At 37.4% G+C, this 23787-nt stretch overlaps 1 protein-coding gene across 2 annotated transcripts in view; it reads left to right on the plus strand.

Moving 5' to 3' along the window:
• Positions 1–23779, plus strand: part of CRLS1 (cardiolipin synthase 1) — a 24527-nt gene extending 748 nt beyond the window's left edge. The window contains exons 2-8 of one of the 2 annotated variants that reach the window (XR_008529154.1): positions 2545–2682; positions 7051–7180; positions 15523–15608; positions 16432–16500; positions 18236–18327; positions 20510–21746; positions 23701–23779. Coding sequence is in view for 1 of the 2 variants with exons in the window: in XM_054574024.1 (XP_054429999.1) it covers positions 2545–2682; positions 7051–7180; positions 15523–15608; positions 16432–16500; positions 18236–18327; positions 20510–20597 (603 nt within the window). In the remaining variant the exon portion in view is untranslated. Of the gene's footprint in view, positions 1–2544; positions 2683–7050; positions 7181–15522; positions 15609–16431; positions 16501–18235; positions 18328–20509; positions 22153–23700 lie in introns of those variants that run through there. The other variant, XM_054574024.1, reaches the window with a different exon arrangement.
• The last annotated feature ends 8 nt before the right edge of the window (positions 23780–23787 follow it).

Below are 23787 nucleotides of genomic sequence, written 5' to 3' on the forward strand. Positions count from 1 at the left end.
ATTGCTTTGGTAAAAAATAGCCCTCACTTGTCTCAATTTAATGAAGGGAATCCCCTGTATTATGGGAAAGTCTGTGGGAATCATCAGAAAGGTATACAGGCCTTTCTGTTAGCTCGTGCCGGTGGTGTTCACTATTATTTGATCTCTGGCAACCTTACATATTACAAGATGAATGATGATTAAATAATTTAAGTCGCAGTCAGAAGACGTTGACCTCAAATTACAAAAAAGATTAAAACTCCCTTAAGGTAATGGAGGGAAATATTTGTCTACCCTACCTGTTGAAACACTGTCCAAGTAGAAGACAGCAGAGCATGAATGTTGGAGAGCTTTTGATGTCATGTTAGCAAGACTCATGCAATTATTACATCTTCAATTGTTATGTCTCCAGTGGGCCCCAGTACTGCTTTCATCAGTTGTACAGCATGGGTTGAGGTGGTCACATCCTGGCAGGGGTCTCAGCTCCTCCGATACCTAAGCATGTCAGGGTTTGAACGCTGGATGCTCTGAGGTTGCCTATGCTCGCTGAAGCCCTTCCCAGAACGGCAGTAGTTGGTCGAGTATGCCACAGGTTATTTGGTTGGGTAATCTGAGATTAGATCTCTTGATTTTAATTTAGAAATTTACAAATGTAATGGTTATAAATTAATGAGGTACTTTATTTTGACTGAAATATAGTTTATGTGGAGTTTAAAAGAACCCCTTTCACTGCCTTCAACCTGGCTTATTAATTCACCAAATGAAATGATCAGGCTGTTGGCAACTTTGTCTTTAATTTTGCCCCAGGAATATCTGAGATTAACCTTTGGCTCCTTTATTCCGACCCTTTGCTTTGTTACTCCTTTTTCTCAATCGTGAACTATCCCTGCCTTCCCCCTCCCCGCCCAAAACGAGTTGTAACGTTGGCTGGGTGTTTGAACTATTTTGTACCCAGTATGGTCAACAGACTTACTCTTTTTCTCTGAAACACTCTGACCTTTGAACTTGAATTTGGAATATATTCCAAGGATGTTTCCATTTACTGGTAATGTGGTCTATTTTCAGTAAAAGGGCCCTGGGTAGAGATTTGTATTGCTTCTTGTTTGGTGGTTGTTTCCTGGAGAATTTGAAGTTTTTCTGTAGCTTTCAAGAACAGTATTCTAAGACACGTGATCCTAATGACCCCATTTCTTGCCAAGCTGAGATGCACATGCCTTGCCAGGTTCCTTTTAAAAATACAAACTAGGATGGCTCATGGAATTTTAAAAGATGTCTTTAGAAGTGAAAACAATTACTTAAAAAAAAATCCAAGATAAGTTCAGGCAAATTGGTTACTGATTAAGAAAGAGGTTAACGAGGGTTAGCCGTGTGAGATAGTCCCTTGGCAGCCTTGGTAGAATTGGCAGCCTTGACTTAGTGGGGGGAAAAAAAAAATCCAGGCTTTAGGGAGAGACACTTTCTTGATATTATTTCTGTACCCCATTTTGCAGGGTGTCTTAGATTGGCTGGGCTGAGGCTTTTTAAAGTTCAAATATCCTCTCATAAAACATTGTTTGCCAAGGAGGGAATGTTTTTCAGACCAGCTGCCAAGAAGCCCTTTTGTTAGTGTCAACTTAAAACAGCTTGGCTCCAAATAAAGTTTCAAGGAATCATGAAGCTCCCACATGGGTTTCTAATTGGGGATCTTAACATTTCTGTGGCTATTTTGAGTTTTCCAAATTTCTCTTTATTTCCAAGGATCTCAATCCCTGTTCTTAGTTCAATTTTCTTCCAGCAGTTCTCCAATTTAGTAGTGAGATCATTGAATTAAATATTTTGTCCCCCTCTTCCTTCATATTAGCAGATACTATGTATCATTTAGTATTCTTTTGATGGGTATGTGTAGAGGAGCAAGGGAGGTTATTTGAGATAAAAAATTTTTAAGTCAGAATGCCAGAGGTTGATAATTTGGCTTTTTTTCCAACACTTTCTCCACTGAAATCTCTTTGAAGTTTCACTTTTAAAATCAGTGTTTTGAATTCTAATGGTGAGGTCATATATTAAAGGCTTGATTATATGGTAGATGATACATGTTTGCTCCTTCTCTCTTGAGGAAGTAAACCTACTCAAAAATAGTAGACTCTTTAGTCTACCTTTGGGTACATGACACATCTTCATCTTCTGTATTCTTGACAGGTTTTTTTTTTTGAAGATTTTGTTTATTTTTAGAGAGAGGGGAAAGGAGGAAGAAAGAGGGGATAGACTTCCGTGTGCTAGAGAAACATCAGTAGGTTGCCTCTTGCACACCCCCAACTGGGGACCTGCCCTGCAACCCAGGCATGCGCCTGGATGGGAATCAAACCAGCAACCTTTTGGTTTGTGGGAGATCACTCGACCCTCTGAGCTACACCAGTCGGCATTCTTGACAGTTTTAGAGTTATGTCTATAAAAGCAGAATGGATTTAAAAAATATAAAGTACTAAATTTAAAGTGTATGTAGTTTCTAACCCTTAAGTATATTTTTCTAATGTATATTGTTATTTAAAGTATGAATTTAACTTAAATTTTGTTGTCTTTGTTTTTCAGTATGAAAACCCATGGACAATCCCAAATATGTTGTCAATGACAAGAATTGGCTTGGCCCCAGTTTTGGGCTATTTGATTATTGAAGAAGATTTTAGTATAGCACTAGGAGTTTTTGCTTTAGCTGGACTAACTGATTTGGTAAGTTATAAAGTCACTTGCTTCCCTTCCACATCCCAGGGTTTCTACTACAAGGAAATAGCACAGCCTTTAGTCTGCTTTTCCTTGGAAGGAAATCCTCAAGATGAATTTCACCAGGTACTTTGTATAAGGACTTGTCTTTAGCATCTAAGTGGGACTATTATTTTTTTATATGATCTAAGAAAAGTAGTAGAGGTCGTATGAAGGCATGGGAGAGGGAGCTTTTTACTCATGGTTTTTAACTTCTTCATAATAGAAAAACACTTCAAAATTTCCAAAGAGCCAAGTACTTGCATTAGAGATAGAAATAAAGGAAAGAAGCTGTGAGACTATTTTTTATTTATTGTAATAGAAATAATTCTGATCTTCAACAATAGTTGGTTTTTACTGGTAGACAGGGAAACAGTGGGCTAGTTGTTGTGATCAGGGAGCTTGTAGAGGCCAGAGCTCTGCTGCGGTTTATGCTGGTGGGAGGCCACAAGCACCCCGCAGATCTGGCCTGTAATCCCTGTTTCATACCCTTCTGACCATCAGCAGAAGACCCTGCCTAGGTGGGAGTTAGACATCCTTCCTTTTAGTCCCCCAGCAGATGGACAGAGGAGAGAAGTGCTCCTGGACACCACGGTGTCACTTGAGGTGCAGAACGGAGGATTTATTTGGGCTATCTCCAATTAGAACTTGAAAAATAATTTTATAACAAAATACTACGTTGTGTTAAATAGGCTTTCATAGACTGATCAGCCATCATCCTACATGATATAGTTTGTTTTTATCTCCCACCTTGTTTCACAAAGGATCTGAAATGGCTTCTAAAACTACATGTCCTACCATAACATAATTCAGGGAAGTGGGGAAAAGGTAGAAGAAAAATTTAAAACCCCCGGCAAAGTTGGCATGTAGAAATAATACAATGTATTCTTGTACAAAGCTGGCCTAGATCCATGTGAACATCCACACAGGCAGTAATGATTTGGTGCTTCTAAAAACTGGTTTATGTTTGAAAAGCTTTGCTCGATATTTAGAATAAAAAGAAACTAATTTCTAATTAATAAAAGTTTTACAGCATCTTTGTAACATCAGTTATTGCCTTGAGGTGCATAGACACAAAATTCCACCTGCCCAGTAGCTGATGAGCAATATGGAATCCGCAGAAGATTTTGCAGGATAAACAGAGGAGGGTATTTGCATTGTTATATGGCATTTCTAAATATGCATCAGACAGTTTCAAAATGGCTGCCACCTCTGTTTTTGTTTTAGGTCCTATTTGTCACAGCTTCTCCCCAGTCTCACAATATCCTTTTCTTTTGTCCCTGCTTTTATCTCTGAAGCCTGAAGGCCTCTACTCATTATTAATATGGTCTCCAAGTCTGTCCAAGGCATTTATACTAATAATGGAATTTTCTTTTTTGAAACAGACAAGATCTTTTTCAGCTACTGGATTTGATCGTTGTTTTTTGGGGGGTTGTAGATTTCTTTAGCTGCCACATGAGATTGCAGTATTCACTGAAAGGGAGGAGCCTCATTTACATTTTACATATATAAGACAATGTATGTGGAAGCCTGAGTTGACTGGCATTATAGTTCACATTTATTCCATGGAGGTTTTGATCCCTCCAGAATGACTGCTGGGCAGATGGCTGGACTCATGGAGGGTTTAAGCAGTGGAACGAGAAGGCCTGATTTAAGTTGTATAAAGGAAATGAATTACTAGAAGGTGAGAGTGGAAGCAGAGAGCTGGTTAGGAGGCTTACAAAAATAATCTTGGGGAAGGGGGAGATTGGTAATTTGAACTGGGGGTGTAAAATGGGAGAGAAGTAAATGGGTTTGAGATCTGTTTTGAAGATAGAGTTGATAGTTGATGGATTGGATATGAGGGATGAGAAAAAGTTAAATATGACTGGTAGGTTGTTAACTTTTTTTCTTCTCAGCAGGCAGGTACATGGAGGTTAATGTTATCTGTGATTAGCAACACTACTACCCTAAGTGTAGGGCAGGGTTTATGGAAAATACCAAGAACAATTATGCCTTTTCTTTCTTTCTTTTTCTTTTTTTTTTTTTTTAATCCTCGCTTGAGGATATATTTACTGATTCCAGAGAGAGAGGAAGCAGTTGGTGGCGAGAAAAACATCAGTTCCCGTACACATCCTGACCAGGGACGTAACTTGCAACCCAGGGATGTGCCCTGACTGGGAAGCAAACCTGCGATCCTTCAGTTTACTGAATGACACTCGGATCAGGGATCCGGGAAGGCAGAGAGAATGAATGGATTCCTGTAGTTGGTGGATTTGGAGGCTGGGATATGAGGGAGTGCTGACAATCTGTTTCTATTTTTCATGGAAAATGTAGGCATTGTTAAGAGCTAGAGTAAGAGGTTTTGGAAGGGATGGAGTTGGTTTGAGGGGAGAGAAGACTGTGAAAAGAGAAGATTAGCAGGTATAGTGTTGCCAGGGAATATTAAAAGCCCAAGGGATATTTGTGGTCATGAATTTGAAGTGAGGTCAATCAGCCCATTTATGTGTTTTTATTATCCTCACCTGAGGACATTTTCTCATTGTTTTTAGAGAGGGGAAAAGAGAGAGGACAGGAGAGAGAGAAACTTCAATGCAAGAGCCAAGCAGGGATTGGTTGCCTCCCGTATGCACCTGGACCAGGGGTTATGTTATAATGCCTGGATTGGGGATAGAACCCATAATTTAGGTGTGTGCCCTGACCAGGAATCAAACCCACAACCTTTCAGTTATGGGATGTTGCTCCAACCAGCTGAGCCACGCCAGTGAAGCTGTGTGTTTTTCTTGATCAGTGTTCAGCTGCTCGGGTGCAGGCCTGGTTGGAGCACATGGGTAGTTGTGTTTAAGCAGGATTAAGGGAGAGTGGAATAGGGAGTTATAGGTGTTTGCAGAGCTGTGATGATATCGATGATCTTGGAATCTAATGTGGGTAGAGGAACAGTGAGGATGAGAGGGTGATGATGGAAAAAAAGGGAGGTTAGGTTCCCTGAGGTCAGAAACTGAACTGAAAGCTGAATATTCCAAGGTCCCAACCTCCAATACTTCTGTCAGCTAGTTTTACACCTAGTCTACCTAAGAATTAAGTAGATTCTCTCAGTTGTAACAATATTTAGTAACTGCTTTTATGGAGGATTTACTAAATGTTGATTGTTGAAGACAACCAAGCCTTTGAGGTATGTAATACTGTTTCTGTTTTACAGATGAGGAAACTGAGGCTTAGTAATAAGCCAAATAATTTGCCCAAGGTCACACAGTAAGTGGGAGAGCCAGGACTTGAACCAGTTTTGTTCTGTTGTAAAAAGCAAGTTCTTTACCATTGTCCTGTGCTACTGCTGTTTCCTCTAACTCATTGGAATACTTAAGATATGGAGGACTTATCCTGTAAGATATTCCATGTTAAATTACATCTAAATTAATTGGATATTTTTCCTTGGAAATAGAGCTAGAAAATTTTCGAAGCTTAAAGTTAAATAGAGTGAAAGCCAGGTAGAGACCTGGAAAACCAGAAAATATCTGCCTTGTTTAATGGGGATAGGTGATACTTGATTTCAGTTCATTTTGTGGCCCCAGGGTGGGCTTGGAGATCTGGATTTTTGTGGTAAGACTTTGAATATTTAAATATTAGCAACTAATTTATATTTTTAAAAGCTTTGGGCAGGTCATACAAAACCAGCCCGCAGACCCCATTTGGCCCACTGGCAACCAGATATGACCTGTGCTTAAAATATAACTTGTTTGCAAAAGTAGTGAATAAGTAATTTTCATATTGAAAATTTTAAGTAGGCCAGGCATAGAGGATTGAATTTTTCATTCAAATATAGGTCATGCAAATGCAGCCAGAGGTAAAATTAACAGTGGCACTAACTAAATAAACAACAAAAAACACTGAAAATAATTAAAACTGAGGGAGTTGGATGATATTACAGAAAAGTAGGTAAGAGTGAGTCTCAAAGTTAAAGGGAAGTCCTTGCAAGAAAAAGCTTCAGCCTACGGCTCAGGAGGGGGCCTTCTTGTCCACACTGTGTCAGTCATGCTTTCTGTAAGCTGTTCGTGAATTTCTACACCTCTAAATTGGTGTCTGGGTTTATCCCACAAAGGGACACAGTGAAAACATTGAGATATACCAGAAGGCTTTGAGAAAGAGAAATACCTTAGAAGAATGAAATTATTTTCAGGCCAGTTGGTAATTTAAAAGCTAAACGTATATCAGTGAAAGAATAAAAAGGTTTTGGGGTAAGACACAGAAGAGATTTTATTTACATTTTATAAAAGTGTAGTTGCTATTCTGGTCTCTCTTCAAGATATCTACGCTGTACCTATTATGACATTTATTTTTTAAAAAAAAAACTTCTATTTTCAGTTGGATGGATTTATTGCTCGAAACTGGGCCAATCAAAAATCAGCTTTGGGAAGTGCTCTTGATCCACTTGCTGATAAAATACTTATCAGTATCTTATATGTTAGCTTGACCTATGCAGATCTTATTCCAGGTAAGAATGCTGTCATGTGTACCTTTTTTTTTTTTTTTTTTTTTTTTTTGGTTAATCCTCACCTGAGGACATGGTTAGAGGGAAAGGGAGGGACAAAGGGAGAGAAGGGGAGAGAAACTATTGGTTGATTCTGGTACAGTCCCAGATGGGACCGAACTTGCAGTTGAGGCCTGAACAGGAATTGAACCCATAACCTTTTGGTTCTCTGGATGATGCTTCAGCCAATTGAGCCACATGGGCCAGGGCCATGTGTACTTCCTTATAGCACAGGGAAGAGTGATGTAAGTCAGCTTAGGATTTGAGCTGTTTGCAGAGCCTAGGATTTTTGTTCCAAAAATATGTTTTTCAACTTTAAACTATTTTCTTAATTTTAAACTATTGAACTGTTTTGCTTGTAAAGCTATTTTACTTCACAATTTATGTCCTTATTATACTAGTAGAATTCGTTTAGTAAAATTGTTTAAAGTTAAAACTGAGCAAATATTATTTCACAGTGCCAAGTCATATTATTCTAGAATGTTTTGTAACTGCTATATAAAGCAATTTAAAGTTTTCCTAAGTAAAATTTAATCATAATAAATGAGAGCTCTGAAACCCTGAAGATATCTAATATTTCACATTATTAATTAGACACTATTATGCAATTTCACATCATGCATATTAGTTTATACATTACATTATCTGAATATTTTTCTTAATGAAATTTTATCTTTTGCCTTGCATTTTGCATGTGCTTTTCTGGTGGTTCATTTTTTACTTCACTTGTATTTCTTAGTTTTTCTCCTTTAGTTCAGGTTAAACTGTTTCAAAGATTTCAAAATAGAATCTGAGAACAAAGAAGCTACTACATGCTAGCTACCTCAATAAATAGCATGTATTATTGATATTTGAGAGGAGGAAGTTTCAGTCTACTATAGAATCCTCAGTCTGGACATTTTTTTCCTTCTCTGTTTTTAGGCTTTTAAATTCCCATACCAAATTAAAAGATGAATTGGACTAATGTTTATATTTATGTGCTTCTTTGAAAGTCAGGATTGTGTTAGTATATGATTGGTTAATATATGAAGGAGCAGGAGTAGTCTCATTCTAATAAATACAAATAATTTGTGGAAGAAAAAGAACTAAGGGGCATTCTGTTGACGTTATTTTTTTTTTTTTAAAGATTTTACTTATTTATTTTTAGAGAGAGGAGAGGGGAGGGAGAGAGGGAGAGAAACATCCATCAGTTGCTTCTTGCCACGCCCCAACTCAATTTCTGATGGTTCTGAGTGATGGTTGTTCTATATTTTAGTTGTAATTTGATGTAGGTTATTGTTGTCATACTTTAATTTTATATAGTTCTTAAATCCACATGATACTATTGTTTATAAAATCATTGTTCATTTAGATTTATCTTTATGTTTATACTTTTTTGGTTTATATTGGATGTATTTCAAACTTTCCATCTGGAATCATTTTTTTGTCTAAAGTACATCTTTAGAAATTCTTTTCATACAGGTCTACTGGTGGGACATTATTTTCTTTGTTTCTCTGAAAATATTTTTATTTTGCCTTTTTTTGTGTCAGAAAATTTATGTTCTCTTAGCGAATTTCAATATAATAATAAAGTGATATTAACAATAGTCCTTGTTAACCAGTAAATATTTGAGACTGCAAAACAAACTAAAAGTTTATTTGGCATCTTAAAGACACAGATCCAAGTAGCAATCCAAACTGCACCCTGGAGACAGCAAAGAAAAGCGGGGTTTATAAAGGCAAAAACCACAAAATGTGATTCTTCTATGTAAGTGAAAGATCCTCGGTAGTTTAGCAGGGATTGGTTAGTTCCAATATGCAAAAAACTACAGGGAAGGAGGTAAAATTTATATGTGTCCATTTGGCAGTTGTTATTCCAGGATGTTTACTGTTTGGCCTTGAGCTGACTTTAGCAACAGGTTTATAGCAATTTATTAGCAGTTCCCAAACTGAAGCACAAGATGTGTGTAGGCCCCACTTCCTTAATAGCCTCCTGACTCCATTTTAAGTGAATCTCTTAGCAGTGTTTATTTTATTTATTTTTTATTATAATCGCTGTGTGGTACATTATTAGACCTTACTCATCTTAAAACTGAAAGTTTGCCCCATTTCTGCCCTTTTCCTATTTTTCCTACCCTCCAAGTCTCTGGCAACCACTCTGTTATTCTCTGAGTTCATTTTTTTAGTTTAGTTTCTACATATAAGTGGTACCATGTAGTATTTGTCTTTTTCTGTCTGATTTTGCTTTTATTCTTGAAGGATATTTCTGAAATATATTTTAAAACTGAGTGTACAATTTTGGGTTGTTACTTTCTTTCAGCACATTTAATCTACTTCATTGTTTTCTCATTTCGATTGTTGATAATAAGAACACTGTCAATCCATATCTTTTTGAGGGAAATTTTTTTACTTTGATCTTGAGATTTCATCTTTGTCTTTGGTTTTCTACAATTTCACAGTAATATTTTTGAGTGTGAGTTTCTTTTTTATTTATCTTGGGATTTGGTGGGCTTTTAAATCTGGATTGATATTGTTAATCAGTTCTGGAAAATTCTTAGCCTTACTCTTCAGATATGCTATTGCCTATTTTTCTCTTTTGGGACTGCAGTGCACCTGTTTCAGACCTTTTCACAGTGTCTTTTAAGTGTCTTAGCCTCTTTTCTGTTTATCCCCTCATTTTATCTTTCTGGGCTCCATTTTGGGTGCTTACTAATGCACTTGCTCTTTCAGTTCACTGGTTCTCTCTTCAGCTGTGCCAAGTTTATTTCTTTTATTGTACTTTTCAGTTATAGAACTTGTATTTCATTCTTTAAACTTACTAATTATCTTTTCTGGTTTTCAGTTCTCAGCTGAAATCTTTGTTTTTATAGCCCTTTGAACATAATAAATTTAGTTGCTTTATAGACTTATAATTCTAAACTCATATCTTTCAAGGGAGAGTCTCTTCCATTTGTTGTTTCTATTGATTCTTACTTATGGTATCCTGTGTTTTGGGTTATTTTTGACTGTTTAGACATTGTATTAACATTTGAAAAATAATTTGAAGGAATATTTTTATGTGTAGGATGCTGACATCACTCTTCAAAGAAGGTAATTTGTTCAGTTCTGCTAGGGATGCTAAGAAACTGGGACCCCCTAGATCATCAGATGTTGAGACATTGTTGCAAGGCCTTAATACCATCTCCTCTGCCACCATGTGAGAGAGTCCTTCAGATTCCAGTTCAGAGCCAGGAGATGATTTATCAGATCCCAGCCTTGAGGGCTCTGGCTCTCACTACAGTCCCCCAGACCCGAGGGGCTACCAAAAGCTCCATTCAGCTTTGTAGCTTGCCTCCTAGGAGTCGGGTCGGTGGCTTTGAGTGTCTAGGCTTATTTGTTTGAGTTCTAACTCTGTAACAGGCATTGGCCTGATACTTTCTTAGCATCTTGTAAGATTTTTGCTTTCAAGACTTTTTTTTAAACGTTCTTTACCTGTCTTAGCAGGAGGATTATTTTCAATTATCTAGTCATATATTAATGGAAGTTCAGTCCCAGGATTTTTTCATTATTCTTGTAGTCCTGACATTTTACAGTGGTGTGTGCTGTAAATCCTACTTGAATTTGGTGTGAGTCTTTAATTTTGCTGGGTATTAATTAAGTAGTTCCCTTTGGTCTGAAAACTCATATTCCAGTTCTGAAAATTGTATTATATTATGTCTTTGGTAATTGTGTCATTGACATTTTAATTTCCAAGAGCTCTTGTTCCATGTCCTTTTTAAAAAAAAAACATGCCTTTTTAAATAAAATTTCATAGACAAATAGTATCATTTAGGATGTCTTTTACTTACGCATCCTATCTATTTATATAGTCGTGGTTCACACAACTATGTTTTTGTCAATCACTTGTATGATAGTGGTCCTATAAGATTATAATGGCCAAAAATTTGTATCACCTAGTGATACTGAAGCCATTGTTATGTCATAGAGCGGTACATGACTCGTGTGTTTTTGGTGTTGCTGGTGTAAACAAACCTACCATGCTGCCTGTAAAATTATGCATATAAAATTATGTACGGTACATAATGCTTGATAAAAATGACTATGTTACTGGTTTATGTATTTACTATTCTAATATTTTTATTGTTATTTTAGAGTATACTCTTTCTACTTATTAAAAAGAAAAGTTTGGCCCTGGTTGGGTGGAGGCTCAGTTGGTTGGAATGTCATCCTGTGCACCAAAAGGTTGCAGGTTCGTTCCCTGGTCTGGGTGCATATGGGAGGCAACCCATCGATGTTTCTCTATTATATTGATGTTTCTTTCTCTTTCCCTCTCTTTCTCCCTCTCCCCCTCTCTCCTCTCTTCTTCTCCTTTTTCCTCTCCCCACCCCTCCCCCTCAAAATTAATAAAACATATCCTCAGGTGAGGATTTTTTTCTTTTTTTAAAGGAAAGATTGATGTAAAACAGTACTCCATGTTACCCTGACAGCATGTTGTGCTTACTGCGTCTCTTGATTGCATCAGTCTCTTGTGCGTGATTTAATCTTGGGTTGCTTTGTGTGATAACATGCTATACAGGTTTATAGCCTTGGAGCGTATTGCTTAGGTGTATAGTCGGCTGTATCATCTAGGTTTGTGTAAGTACACTCAATGACATTTGTACAAAAATGATATCATCTAACTGCATTTTTAAGGATCTATCTTTAAGTGACACAGGTCTATATGTATTTTTATTTTTAAGGTGGTTTTTCTTTTCATTGAGACTCCCCCCTCCCCGAAATTGTATCTATTCCTTTCACATGCCCTTTTTTTTACCCCCCTGTTTTGGTCTCTCTTTTGTGATGGAGACTTTCTGTAATGTCTGGTCATCCTTGGCTACCTACTTACACTTGAGGGAGGCATAAAATGTTAATTGAGCTCTCTCTGGGCATTGGTGGAATTTGTCAGGTAGTGTGTTTTTCTCCAGGGTGAAAGGCAGGGATGAGGCATGGCCCTAAATTCTCAGTACCTGTACGTCTATTCTGTAGAGAGGACCTGTTCTTGCCTCCAGTGGTTTAGAAGCTAGGCTGTGGGAGGAAGCTTGGGGCGCAAGTCTGTTTTCAGAATGTTGGTTTTCACTTAGTCCCACTATATATCCCGCAGTAAGCCCTGTGTTGAGAGATAACATGTAGAACAAGAGTTGGCAAACTTTCTGTAAAGGTCCAGAAAGTTGTGTTTGAGGCTTTGTGGGCTACATACGGGGTCTTCGTTGCAGCCATTAAACTCTGCATAGAAAATATGTAAACGAATGACTGTGGCAGTGTTTCAATAAAACTTTGCTTATGGACACTAAAAATTAGATTTCATATAATTTTCATGTATCACGAAATAGTACTCTTTTGGATTTTTCCCTCCCAACCATTTAAAATTGTAAAAACCACTCTTAGCTGCTCTGATATAGAGACCTGGCAGAATGGTGTCAGGTCAGGCGCCAGGACGGGTCCAAGTGCCTGCTTTTTGTGAGCATCTGTTTGTGAATAACTTAGGTTTGAGCTCCTCCCACTCTAATAAGGTAGTTACTACTAATAAACTTAGTTAAAACTTGAAATTTGTCTTCTCTAACCATTCTCTTTGTGACTTTTATGTCCGTTCATTACTGTCATTTTAGATGGGTTTTGGAGAAAGAGATGCATATATGCAGTCTCGTATCTCCTTTTTATACTTCTTCCTTGCTTCTTCAGTAAGAAATTTGCTTTCTTCCTCAGGTAGGATAATAAATAAATCTGCCTTTCTTGTTCTTTCTCTGGGAGAGGAGAGAAGGATAAAAACAAATTTTTTGATATGTTACATTTATGACAGTGTAGGATGTGAATCCCAGGTAATTTCTACTTGTTTATGTGTATTCTGCCACATTTACCAAGTAGTGATTCCATATCATGTCATTGTATTATTTTTGGTGTTACACTATAGTAGCTTCTCATTGCTGGTTTAAATCAATTTCTAGAATAATGTGATGTTAAATTTATTATTTTCAATGCAATAACCTATGATGTTGATAATGGTCACTTTTAATATGTACAAGTAACTTAATTTTATTAGTTCCCTTTAACACTAAGAAAATCTGTCCCTGATGCACTCACTTCCTTGTTGCAGACACTTAACTATAGTTCAGACAGAGGAAGCAGTTAGGGAAGAAAACCTTGGAGCAATTCCCTGAGAGATTTTACTCTTTTACGCACACTAACATGCTTTTATACTGTGATAGGCAAAATGAAAGCTATTTTAGCTCTGGAAGAAAAGGGAAGGGAAGGCCAGGAGAGAAAGCAGGATCACTTAGAAAACTTTCAAGCCAGGAAACTAGATAAAATTGCTTAAAGAACCAAAGTAAGAGCCTGCATCAGTACGGTCAGTTGGCAGAGACCTTCGTGCAGCAGGGTCCCAGCTGGCTGTGCATGTGGACCCCAGGGAGTCTCTGCTTTTCTAGGAGCTCCCCAGGGTGATTGTATGGTAGACAGTCAGCTTGGGGGACCCTTGATTTTGTTAACGGCCTTTTCCTCCACCAGACTGTTACCAGTGGTAAATTGAGTCCAGAGATGCTAATTGGTAGTCGCATTGCTGGGCTGGTGCGTAATGCGCTGCCCTAAGCATAGACTGTGAATTCCAAGGACCTAGGATCCATTTCTGGCTGTACTAACTGACTGGTGACTTTGGCCAGGTTATATAATGTGCTTGAGGCTTATTTCCATATTTGTAAAATGGAGATAATGATCCCTATTTTATATAGTTACATAGATTAAATGACATGTTTGAAATACCTAAAACAATGCTCAGTAAATGGTAATTTTGGTAGTTTACAGAGCTGGAACCTGAGTCTTTGCAGTGTATTGAATCATTTCATTTCTTCTGCAGAAACCTTTTATTTAGGATTAAGTCACAATCTTTTCTTTCTGTGGTGATGAAATACATTAATAGATGTTTATTTTCTTCTGAAGTTATGGAGACTTACCATAAGTAATTTGCATGAATATCCTGCATTTTAAAATCTGATTGCTGTTAGGTGTTGCCAGCTAATGATTGCCACAAAAAAGTCCGCTTTACAGGCACAAAAGTGTCCCTAAAAATCATGGCAGGCTGGTTTTTGTTACTTGGTTCATATAGCTGTGTCTTCTGTGTGCCCCAAATGCCATGACTTGTGTGGACAACCATTTTCTCTCTGGAATAGTCTTGTCCTCCAGCAAACCAAGGGTAAACATTTATGGTACATTATAGCTATGACCAGCTGAGATTTAACTTTTAAATTGGTAATTAGTGAGGTTTTTCTCAAGTTCCAGAATCAACAGAATGTCAGGGCTAGAAAGGACCGTAAGTATAACCTCAAAAGTAATTCACAAAAGAGCTGTTTGAAAGTATTATGGAAGGGGGATGTACATGATCCTTTTATTTTAGTAATTGAAACATTTTGAACTGAGTTTTAGCCTTTGGATTTTTCCCCACCCTTTTTTTTTAAATAATTTTTTTCCTATAAAGATGATATGTCATCATGGTTAAGACTTCTTACAGCACAGAAGTGTGTAAAATGAAACAAGTCCGCTGCCCTCCCATTCTCATTCAACAAAGAAGTAGTAAGGGTTCTTTGGGTATCCATCTAAACTATCCACCTGCTGGCACTGACTTTGGGGCCATGCTGTAGAATCTTAGGAATAATGAGAAAGTATTGACAAGTTGAATTCATGTTTAAATAGAATTCATTGAATAAAAGTGGCAGGAGGAAAAAAATTGCAGTTTCCAGGGTAGGAACTGGCCAGACAAGAATGAAAATATTTTGTTTCTCCACAAGTGGTATGTATAGCAAATTTTACTGTTGGTGAAGTTGTCTAGAATGCAGAAGCAAGCAGTCAGAGGTCCCTAAGACTCCAGGATGGTTTGAGTCTTGACATCCTTTCCAGCCTCTTTACTACCAATTTTGTATAATTATAATGAGCATGATGATCTTTTTTCCCCAAACTCACAAAGCTGAGAAATAACAAAAGAGATAGAGTGGTATCGCTGATGCTGATAACTAACTGCAGCTGAAAACATGCAAGGAAAAAAAAAACCAAAAGTAGGCCTAGAAGATCAGTGTTCTGAACTGCAGGTGTAGACTTTGAAAACCACAGTCTTATCACTTTGTTTTGAGTGCAGGTTAAAGAATATAAAAATCAATGGTTGACTCTAAGGATCCTAAACCTTCAATAGGTATTTATTAAAAATGAAAATTTTTACTTATGAGAAACACCAGTTTATGGTAAGACTGAATGAGGCTTTATTGTATATGTAATACCTTAGTAATTTAAAAAATCCCAATCAAAATTATGTTATATTTGATTTTCAGTTCCACTTACTTATATGATAATTTCAAGAGATGTCATGTTGATTGCTGCTGTTTTTTATGTCAGATATCGAACTCTTCCAACACCGGTGAGTTTTTTTCAAAGAAAATATTCTATTATTATTTAGAACTTAAGGCAAAAAAATCTGTTATTGTATACTGAGTTTCACTTTATGGGGATAATTTATGGCAGGTTTTTTTTTATTTAAATCTATTTACCAAGAAATTTTTTTAAAGCATACATTAACTGTCATCTTGTTAAAATTGTTCAGTGAATACATGAATAATCAATTTAAAATAGGCATGTTTTTATTATAAGTCCAAATTCTTTCACTTGGTAGTACATAAAACTCAGACCAGCTAGCCCCATCCAAACTCTATGAGGAGTGTTTTTGCATAACCAAGCCCTTTTTGCTGTCTAATTAAGCCACTACTATGGATTGTCTAGAACTGATTTTTTAAAATCACAGTTGCATGAGCATGGAATGGTTTATTTGCATATTTGTTTATTGGTTTTACAAATATTTGAGCACATACGCATTCCTTAATGACCTCATCTTTTGGCTCCCAATCCAGTTGTTTTTTAGTCTATAAAAGAAAAGGATAAGGGAGATTTATTGAGTTTAATAGAAAGAGGTATGAGGCAGGCTTTATGATAGTTATTGTGTTAGAATTTTACAGGAATTGACAAATCTGAATTTTTAAAACCTATTTCAGGTTTAAAAATGTGTCATTTATAAAGAATGTAGATGATGCTCATTTAGGGAAATAGAAGGTGCAGATACAGGGCTGACCTAGCATGGGCATGAGGACATGTGACAGGCACTCAGTAACTGCTACCTACATATAATAGAATGTTTGTTTTATATTGAATGCTAAACTGAGTAAATTTTTTTTTTTGTTCTCTGCCAGCGAACACTTTCTAAGTATTTCAATCCTTGCTATGCCACTGCGAGGTTAAAACCAACCTTCATTAGCAAGGTAAGAGACAAACAGCATCCTTTTAAGCTTGTAACAATGAATACAAATCTCAGTCTGGAGCAGCTGAAAATGAGACAAATTTAAATGCATTGACTGTCGTGGGTAGAGAGTAGGGTCATTAACCCAGTTTTCTTTGTCCTCAAAGCTTTTTGCATTTTTTTGCTTTTTTTTTTTTTTAAGATTTTATTTATTTGTTTTTAGAGGTGGGGAGGGAGGGAGAAAGAGAGGGAGAGAAATATCAATATGAGAGAGAAACATCAACTGGTTGCCTCTCTCACATGCCTCGAACAGGACTGAACCTGTAACCCAGGCATGTGCCCTGACCAGGAATCAAACTGGTGACCCCTTGCTTTGGCAGGATGTCACTCAACCAACTGGGCCACACCAGTTAGGCCCTCAGAGCTTTTTGGATCTTTAGTGTACGCACTGTGTTTTTGGTTGGTGGTCTAAGGATTTAACTTGAGGTAATAGTGTCATCATTTAGGGAAAATTATGATTGCACTACCCACCTCCTTGTGGTGAAAACAACATATAATAAGGTCCTTTCCTTTTCAAGATTGATTGTGACATGCAAAAGGATAGGGAAAAAGTTTTATTCGGAGTTTAATTAAACAACTGCTGTTCTTAGTTGTCTATCCTGTTTTCCTGAGCCCACTTCAGGATAACTGTGTGACAATCCTTACACACAGAGAGGACACTATTACTAGTTCTCAAGGCACTCTTTTTTCCTTTTAACCTTGATAAGTTTGTTCTAATCATTCTTGTGTTCCATCCTTTGTAATGAAGGTTTAACAGGTCAGGGATGTCAGTCATCTTTGAGACAGAGGGGTGATTACTTTAAACTAGGGACTCCCTGGGGTGGACCTTTATCTACATATGTTTTGTTCATTTTTCTTTTTTTAAAAAAAAATTGGGGTGACTTATATTTATATCATAGCAATTTGATACAGATAGAAAGTGGCTTAAAGAAATGGAGGGAAAATTACCTCAAATCCTTGGTCTTACAAGAAGTTCTCCAGGCAATTCTTTCTTGTTTTTAAAATGAAGTAGAATTCTTGTAATTCGGCTGCAGAATGGATGATAGAATATAAATGCTTCTCTGGGCACATCATCCACAGATTCATACTTTATCCCCTCTTCCCCAGAACATGTCTCAAGGATAAGTAGAGGGAGTCTACAGTGTCTTTTTGGTTGTTTTCTTCCTTTGTCCTCCATGCTGTCTTTTAGGGTGGGGAAATCTCATTTCCTCTGAACAACGTCTCGCATGGAAATGAATGCATTTCAGTGTTTGACAAGTAGGCAAGTGATAGTGTAGAATGAAGTGCCAAGAAATCTGGGTTCTAGATTTGGATCTGTAACTTGCTATGACTACAGACATGTCACTTAACTAATTTCATTACTTTTCATCTGTGAAATTATTTCCATATTCACAGGGATGTTGTAATGAGTTGAAAAAGAATGGGGCAAAGAACTTTGCAACATTCTAAATTGCTATGGAAATTCATGATAGTGGTAGTTTCTGACAGTTGCCCTTCTCGTCACTGTAAAGAACAGCTGTGCAGACAGGTGGACCAGTTAGTGAAGTTCACCCTTTTGTGTGAATGCCAGCTGCTTTGGCAGCAGTATTGGAACATCAAACATGATGAGGGTATGTTGTGTTATGCTCTCTTGTGAGCTTGAAACAGGATCTGGTTGACACTGTTCATTTATGACTTTTTTTTTTTTTTTTTTTAAGGTAAACACAGCAGTCCAGTTAATCTTGGTGGCAGCTTCTTTGGCAGCTCCGGTTTTCAATTATGCTGACAGCATTTATCTTCAGATACTGTGGTAAGCTAAATTTAGAATTTACTGTGAGAATGTCAACAAAATGGCTTATTGTGGCAGTCCTAGACTTACTTTGTTCTCACAGTGTTTATTGGGCACCAGCTGCGTAAAGTTATAGGCTGTATTTTATGATTGATACCATCCTTACGGGATGGAGAAGTTCTATTATAGGAGCTTTCATGCAAGTTAAAAGGGATGAGAGGTACAGATAACATGTTGGGGTTTTGGAGGAAGGAAAGACATTTCTAGGTAGGAAGAAGAGGGACAGTTTCAAGGGGGAAGTGACATTTGAACCATGAGGTCTAGGCGGATTTTGTAAGGGAAAGACTGAGGGGAAGCCATGTAGGTGAAGGATCCTGAGCAAAGTCAGAGGTGTAGAGAGTTGGCAAGGGTAAGTGCACTCAGCTTTGGGAAAGTAGTAGAGAAAGTTGGAGAAAGAAGTTTGAATTTTATTTTATCGTGCTTATTTATTTATAGCTTTGAAAATGTGTCAAATTCAGACTTTCAGTCCAAAAGTGTCACACTGATCATTGAAGCACTGCATTAGCATACTTTTAGCCTATAATTAAAACCTTTTGCTTGATGTAGTCTGAACCAGAAAGTAGTTGGTTAATGAAAGTCAGTTAAGCTAAAGAAGCTTTAAAAATTATACACGTACTAAACATTTTCTAAAACGTGTGTACATTTATTCTGCTTTATCCTATATCTTCTTAATAGGACCAATGCCTTTTCTTTAAAAAAAAATTTTTTTAATCCTCACCTGAGGATATGTTTATTGATTTTTTTTGGGGCGGGGGGGAGAACGGAAGGCAGGGAGAGATAGAGGAAAGGAGGGAGGAAAGGGTAGAGACAGAGAAACATCGATGTGAGAAACCTCTATCAATTGCCTCCCGTACATGCCCTGACTGGGGATCAAACCAGCACCCTTTATGTGTATGGGACGGTGCTCAAACCAGCTGAACCACCCAACCTGGGCCAATGCCTTTTCTTTGAATATAGGTCCATCAAGGGGAGTTTTTGGGGGCTTGAATGAACTACATCCATATAGCCTCTCTGATTTTCATATTCTGCTCATTTTAAAGTGATGTTAAGACTTTAAGACATTTACAAAGCAATCTGAATATAGAAACTTCCTAGGTTTTGTAACATTTTCTGTAGTATTTTAACAATCACAATGTGTACTTGCTTTGACAGTATTTTTTAGCAACTTGCCTTTTTTATCGTCTTTCTAGAGCATCCAACTTAGTTCTCAGAAATAGCAACTTTCCCTACGTGTATGTTTCATTGGTTTATGTGTGAATTTAGAATATTAAACTGGCACGAACAGCTTTGGGATTGAATAAAAATAGAGCCTTGATGGTCCTACACCTCACCTGGTGGGTGCAGAAGTGCACGGTGCACTAAAAGGTAGCCTGTCAGCTGCGAGCATTCAGCAAGCCGTGAGCACCACTGATCTAATTTCAAAGAGAGAGTCTGGTTAATCTGACAGTTCACTTAAGGAAAAAATCAGAAAAGAAAGCTGAAATCTATTTTAAGTGACTCATATTTAGGAAATATAGTCTAATATTCTAAGCGGCATGGAACAGTATAAAGGGCATATGGCTCGAGTTGAAGCCAAGCCAGTCTCTGATGTTGTTCTGTGACCCTGAGCAACTTCCCTGGGGCTCTTTCCTCCTGTAGAAGATGAGGTGGTTGTGAAAATAAAATGAGAATATAAGACACTGAGAGGTAATGTCTGGGTAAAAATGACAGTTGTTAGTATTATTTTCTTGGGCTCAGGAACTAGATTGTGTGGCATTACTAATTCAAATAAGTCTTAAAAGTAGTGTGTTTAAATTCTTGTAGTTAAAAGAAATTTATACCACACAGCCTTTTTTACTTTTTTAAAAGATTTTATTTATTTATTTTTAGAGAGGGGAAGGGAGGGAGAAAGAGAGGGACAGAAACATCAATGTGTGGTTGCCTCTTGCACACCCTCTACTGGGGACGTAGCCCACAATCCAGGCATGTGCCCTGACTGGGAATCGAACTGGCAACCCTTTTGTTTGCAGTCCAGCACTCAATCCAGAGAGCCACACCAGCCAGGGCTTTTTTACCTTTTAAATAACCCCTTTAAATGTGTTTTTTATGATTCTCACAGTTACTGATTTTTTGACCTGACAACTAAATTTTCTTTCTATTAAAGGTGTGTCACAGCTTTCACCACAGCTGCGTCAGCTTACAGTTACTATCATTATGGTCGGAAAACTGTTCAGGTGATAAAAGGCAGTTGAAGGTCATCCATCATTGTTAGCAAGGAAGCAATATACATCATCGGCGTCAGGGCCAGTAGAAATCTACAGGAGTTTCCCTATTTTGGTTTTCAGCTTGAAAAAGGACTTGTCAGAACAAACCATGTCATCAGTATTTAAGTAATGGCATTGAAAATAAGCTTGATCATGGACATATGCAGAATTTTCAATGTATTTTTAAATACAAATAAAACTATCATTTAGAATTTTTTATCATAAGTTTCTTGATTAACTTACAAGGAACCAATTAATTCCAATTATTGTCAGTCATTTTTTAAATGTTTTGTAAAAATATATTCCAAAGCATGGAAACTTCTCTTTAATAGAATTTAGATTGCTTACAAAGCACTAGGGAATTTCCTGGGTTTAAATATATAGGCTACACAACTTGGCTACACATTTTATGTTTATTTGGATTGGTGTACATATTAACAGTTCATGTGGTTAATATTTGATCATTTAGGATAATGACAATAAAAGTAGCTTAGTTGTGGATGGAGTAATCTTATAAAGAGATTATAAAGATCAAAATACAGGGTGTTGAAGTTCATGTTCAGTAGTCTTCCAACCTCTCAGGTGCCTAATAGTTTATGTATCAGGATAACAAGTAACGGAGGTAGTTGGAATATGAAGACATATCCATGAGCCTACGCCATCCGAGAGGCAGTGAACTATATCATGCCTTCCCACTGTATTTCTAACATGGCAGTGTTTGTATGCTATTGGAACCTATACTCATGTTATGTAAATAATACAAAACTGTATTTTTTCAAGTTTTTTAAACTCTGGGGAAAATTTTTTTGTTAAGATGTTAAAAGAATAAAAAAGCTGGAAAAAATATATCTTCATCTTGGGTTGTTTATATAATATTATAATCATCTGTTGTATAAGTTTTCTGATTCATAAAGTTTGTTCAAATACATCACTTGCATTTACATTGTAAAAATAATTGGTTTGGGACCGTCTGATTTAAAAGCCTTTATTCTCACTACCAGGATGTTTAGGAGAATGGGAGATACCAGGAGAAGGAAGAGGAAGAAAGGGCTGGTGCTGGTGTCCCTCTTATCAGTGGAGGTCAATTGCTACCTGTTGTCCCAGGTTCTAACCCAAGTATAATGTGAAATTATTTAGGTAATGTGATGATCTAAACAACTTGTTTACCTGAGTTTAAAATGCAAAGTTATAAGAAAAAGTCATGCCTCTTGGTGGCATCCTTGGATCTGTGTGCCCCTCTGTTGCCTGTTGGTCGTGGCTTCCTTGTTCCCGAACTGGCTGCTCTGCCACGCTTGGCTTGGAACACATTGAAGACCACAGGCAGGGACACTGCCACTGAATCAAATGGAGGGCAGTGAGAGGGAAAAGAAAGGTGGCATGTGGCTGGTTCTTTCCTTCCGGAATCTCCTATATAGTCTTTGCCTGGGGGGCAGTGAGGCTGAAGGTAGAAGCCTGGAACACCCAACAGGCACAGTGAGCATGTCTCAGCACTAGCGAAGTGTGAGCGCACAAAAATGGTTTTCCAAAAAGAGAGAACTTGAAATAAAGTAGTTTTGGGAAAGACTAGTATTTTGCATTTCACTTTGCTTATTTACAGCTTAGTGTTGATGCAATTTGGAGTGACTTAAGGGTTGTACTCATAGTCTCTTTAGAATTAAGGTCTTACCTTTGGCCACCTCAACCCTTAGAAAAATAATCCAAGTCTCCTAAAGTTTTTTGATACTGAGCTGTTATAAAACATAAATTCTGTGAGTTTACAAAACATTGGAGTTGTATTAGGCATGTCTGAGTGTATATTCAGGCATACAGACTCAATGCATGGCAGAAATTCATTTGGGTGCCTCCATAGAACGGACTCGATCTCAATTGTAGACTTTGTGCATATTAGTGACATTTTTGGATTTTGCTATGCCATTTTTTAAAAAATGTTTAATTAGGAACTGGTAGATATCTTTTAAATCAGTCCAATTCTCTTGGTTACATATGGGATGAACCTAGTGATACACTTAAGCATTTGGGGGAGCTTTTTTTCAAAACGAAACAGCTAGAAATATATAGTACAGCTCAGCTATTCAGCCCAAACTTGAATATTTACAAAAGGCAACAACCAAAGTTTGTCAGTGAATGAGTGGATAAAGAAAACATGTGTATGTCTATACAATGGAGTATTACTCAACCATAAAAAGGAAATCCTCTTTGCAACAACATGGACCTTGACAAGGGCATTACACTAAGTGAAGTAAGTCTGAGACAAATTTTGTATGACCTCACTTGTATGTGGAATCTAAAAAAAAAACCTTCATAGAAACATGGTGGTGGTTCCCGGGCTGAGGGTGGGATGGGTGAAGCTGGTCAAAGTATACAAACCCAGTTATAAGATGAATAAGTTCTGGGAATCTAATGATCCCCAGAAGACAGCATGATGACTCTAGTTTACTATATTGTATAATTGAAAGTTGCTAAGAGAGTAGATCTTAGGACAGGTGATGGATGTGTTCACTAACCTTATTATAATCATTTCCCAATATGTACATATATCAAGTCATATTATCTCAAACTTGGTGTTTTATATCACATATCTCAAGAAAGCAGGGGGAAAATAATAGAAAAGAGGGACATTTGGCTACACACACACAATGTTATGAGACAAAGGCATACAGATTGGAGTGATAGATTTTCAAGCCAAGGGACACCAAGGATCGCTGGCAACCACCAGAAACTAGGAGAGGGGCATGGAACAGTTCCCTCGAGCCTCCAGAAGGAACCAACCCTGCTGTTCCCTTGATTGTGGATCTCTGAACTCTAAGAGAATAAACTGTTGTTTTAAGTCACCTAGTTTGTGGTAATTGTTAGGATAGCCACAGAAATCTAACATCAATGCTAATGTAGAAAATTAAAATCTAGAAATATGACCCCCATTATAATTTTATAAAATCATTTTTTCCCTAAGATTGTATAAAAGTGAGGAAGAGTATAGTAAGACATATCCCACACACATACACCAATCATGAAGGCACTGTTTAATGCAGAGAAATGTTTTGACCTCCAGCTAGACCCTGAGGTTCTCTTTTGCTCATTTCTTTAAAAAAAGTTCCTGAGGGGAGAAGTGGTAGCGGCCAGACAGCCCACATTTGCAAAGGTTCTCCGCGCGCCGCGGCCCTCAGGCACCCGGCATGCG

Source organism: Pteronotus mesoamericanus, unplaced genomic scaffold (assembly GCF_021234165.1).
Source record: "Pteronotus mesoamericanus isolate MK-2021 breed Mesoamerican mustached bat unplaced genomic scaffold, CSHL_Meso_final contig_25, whole genome shotgun sequence".
Lineage (NCBI taxonomy): Eukaryota > Metazoa > Chordata > Mammalia > Chiroptera > Mormoopidae > Pteronotus > Pteronotus mesoamericanus.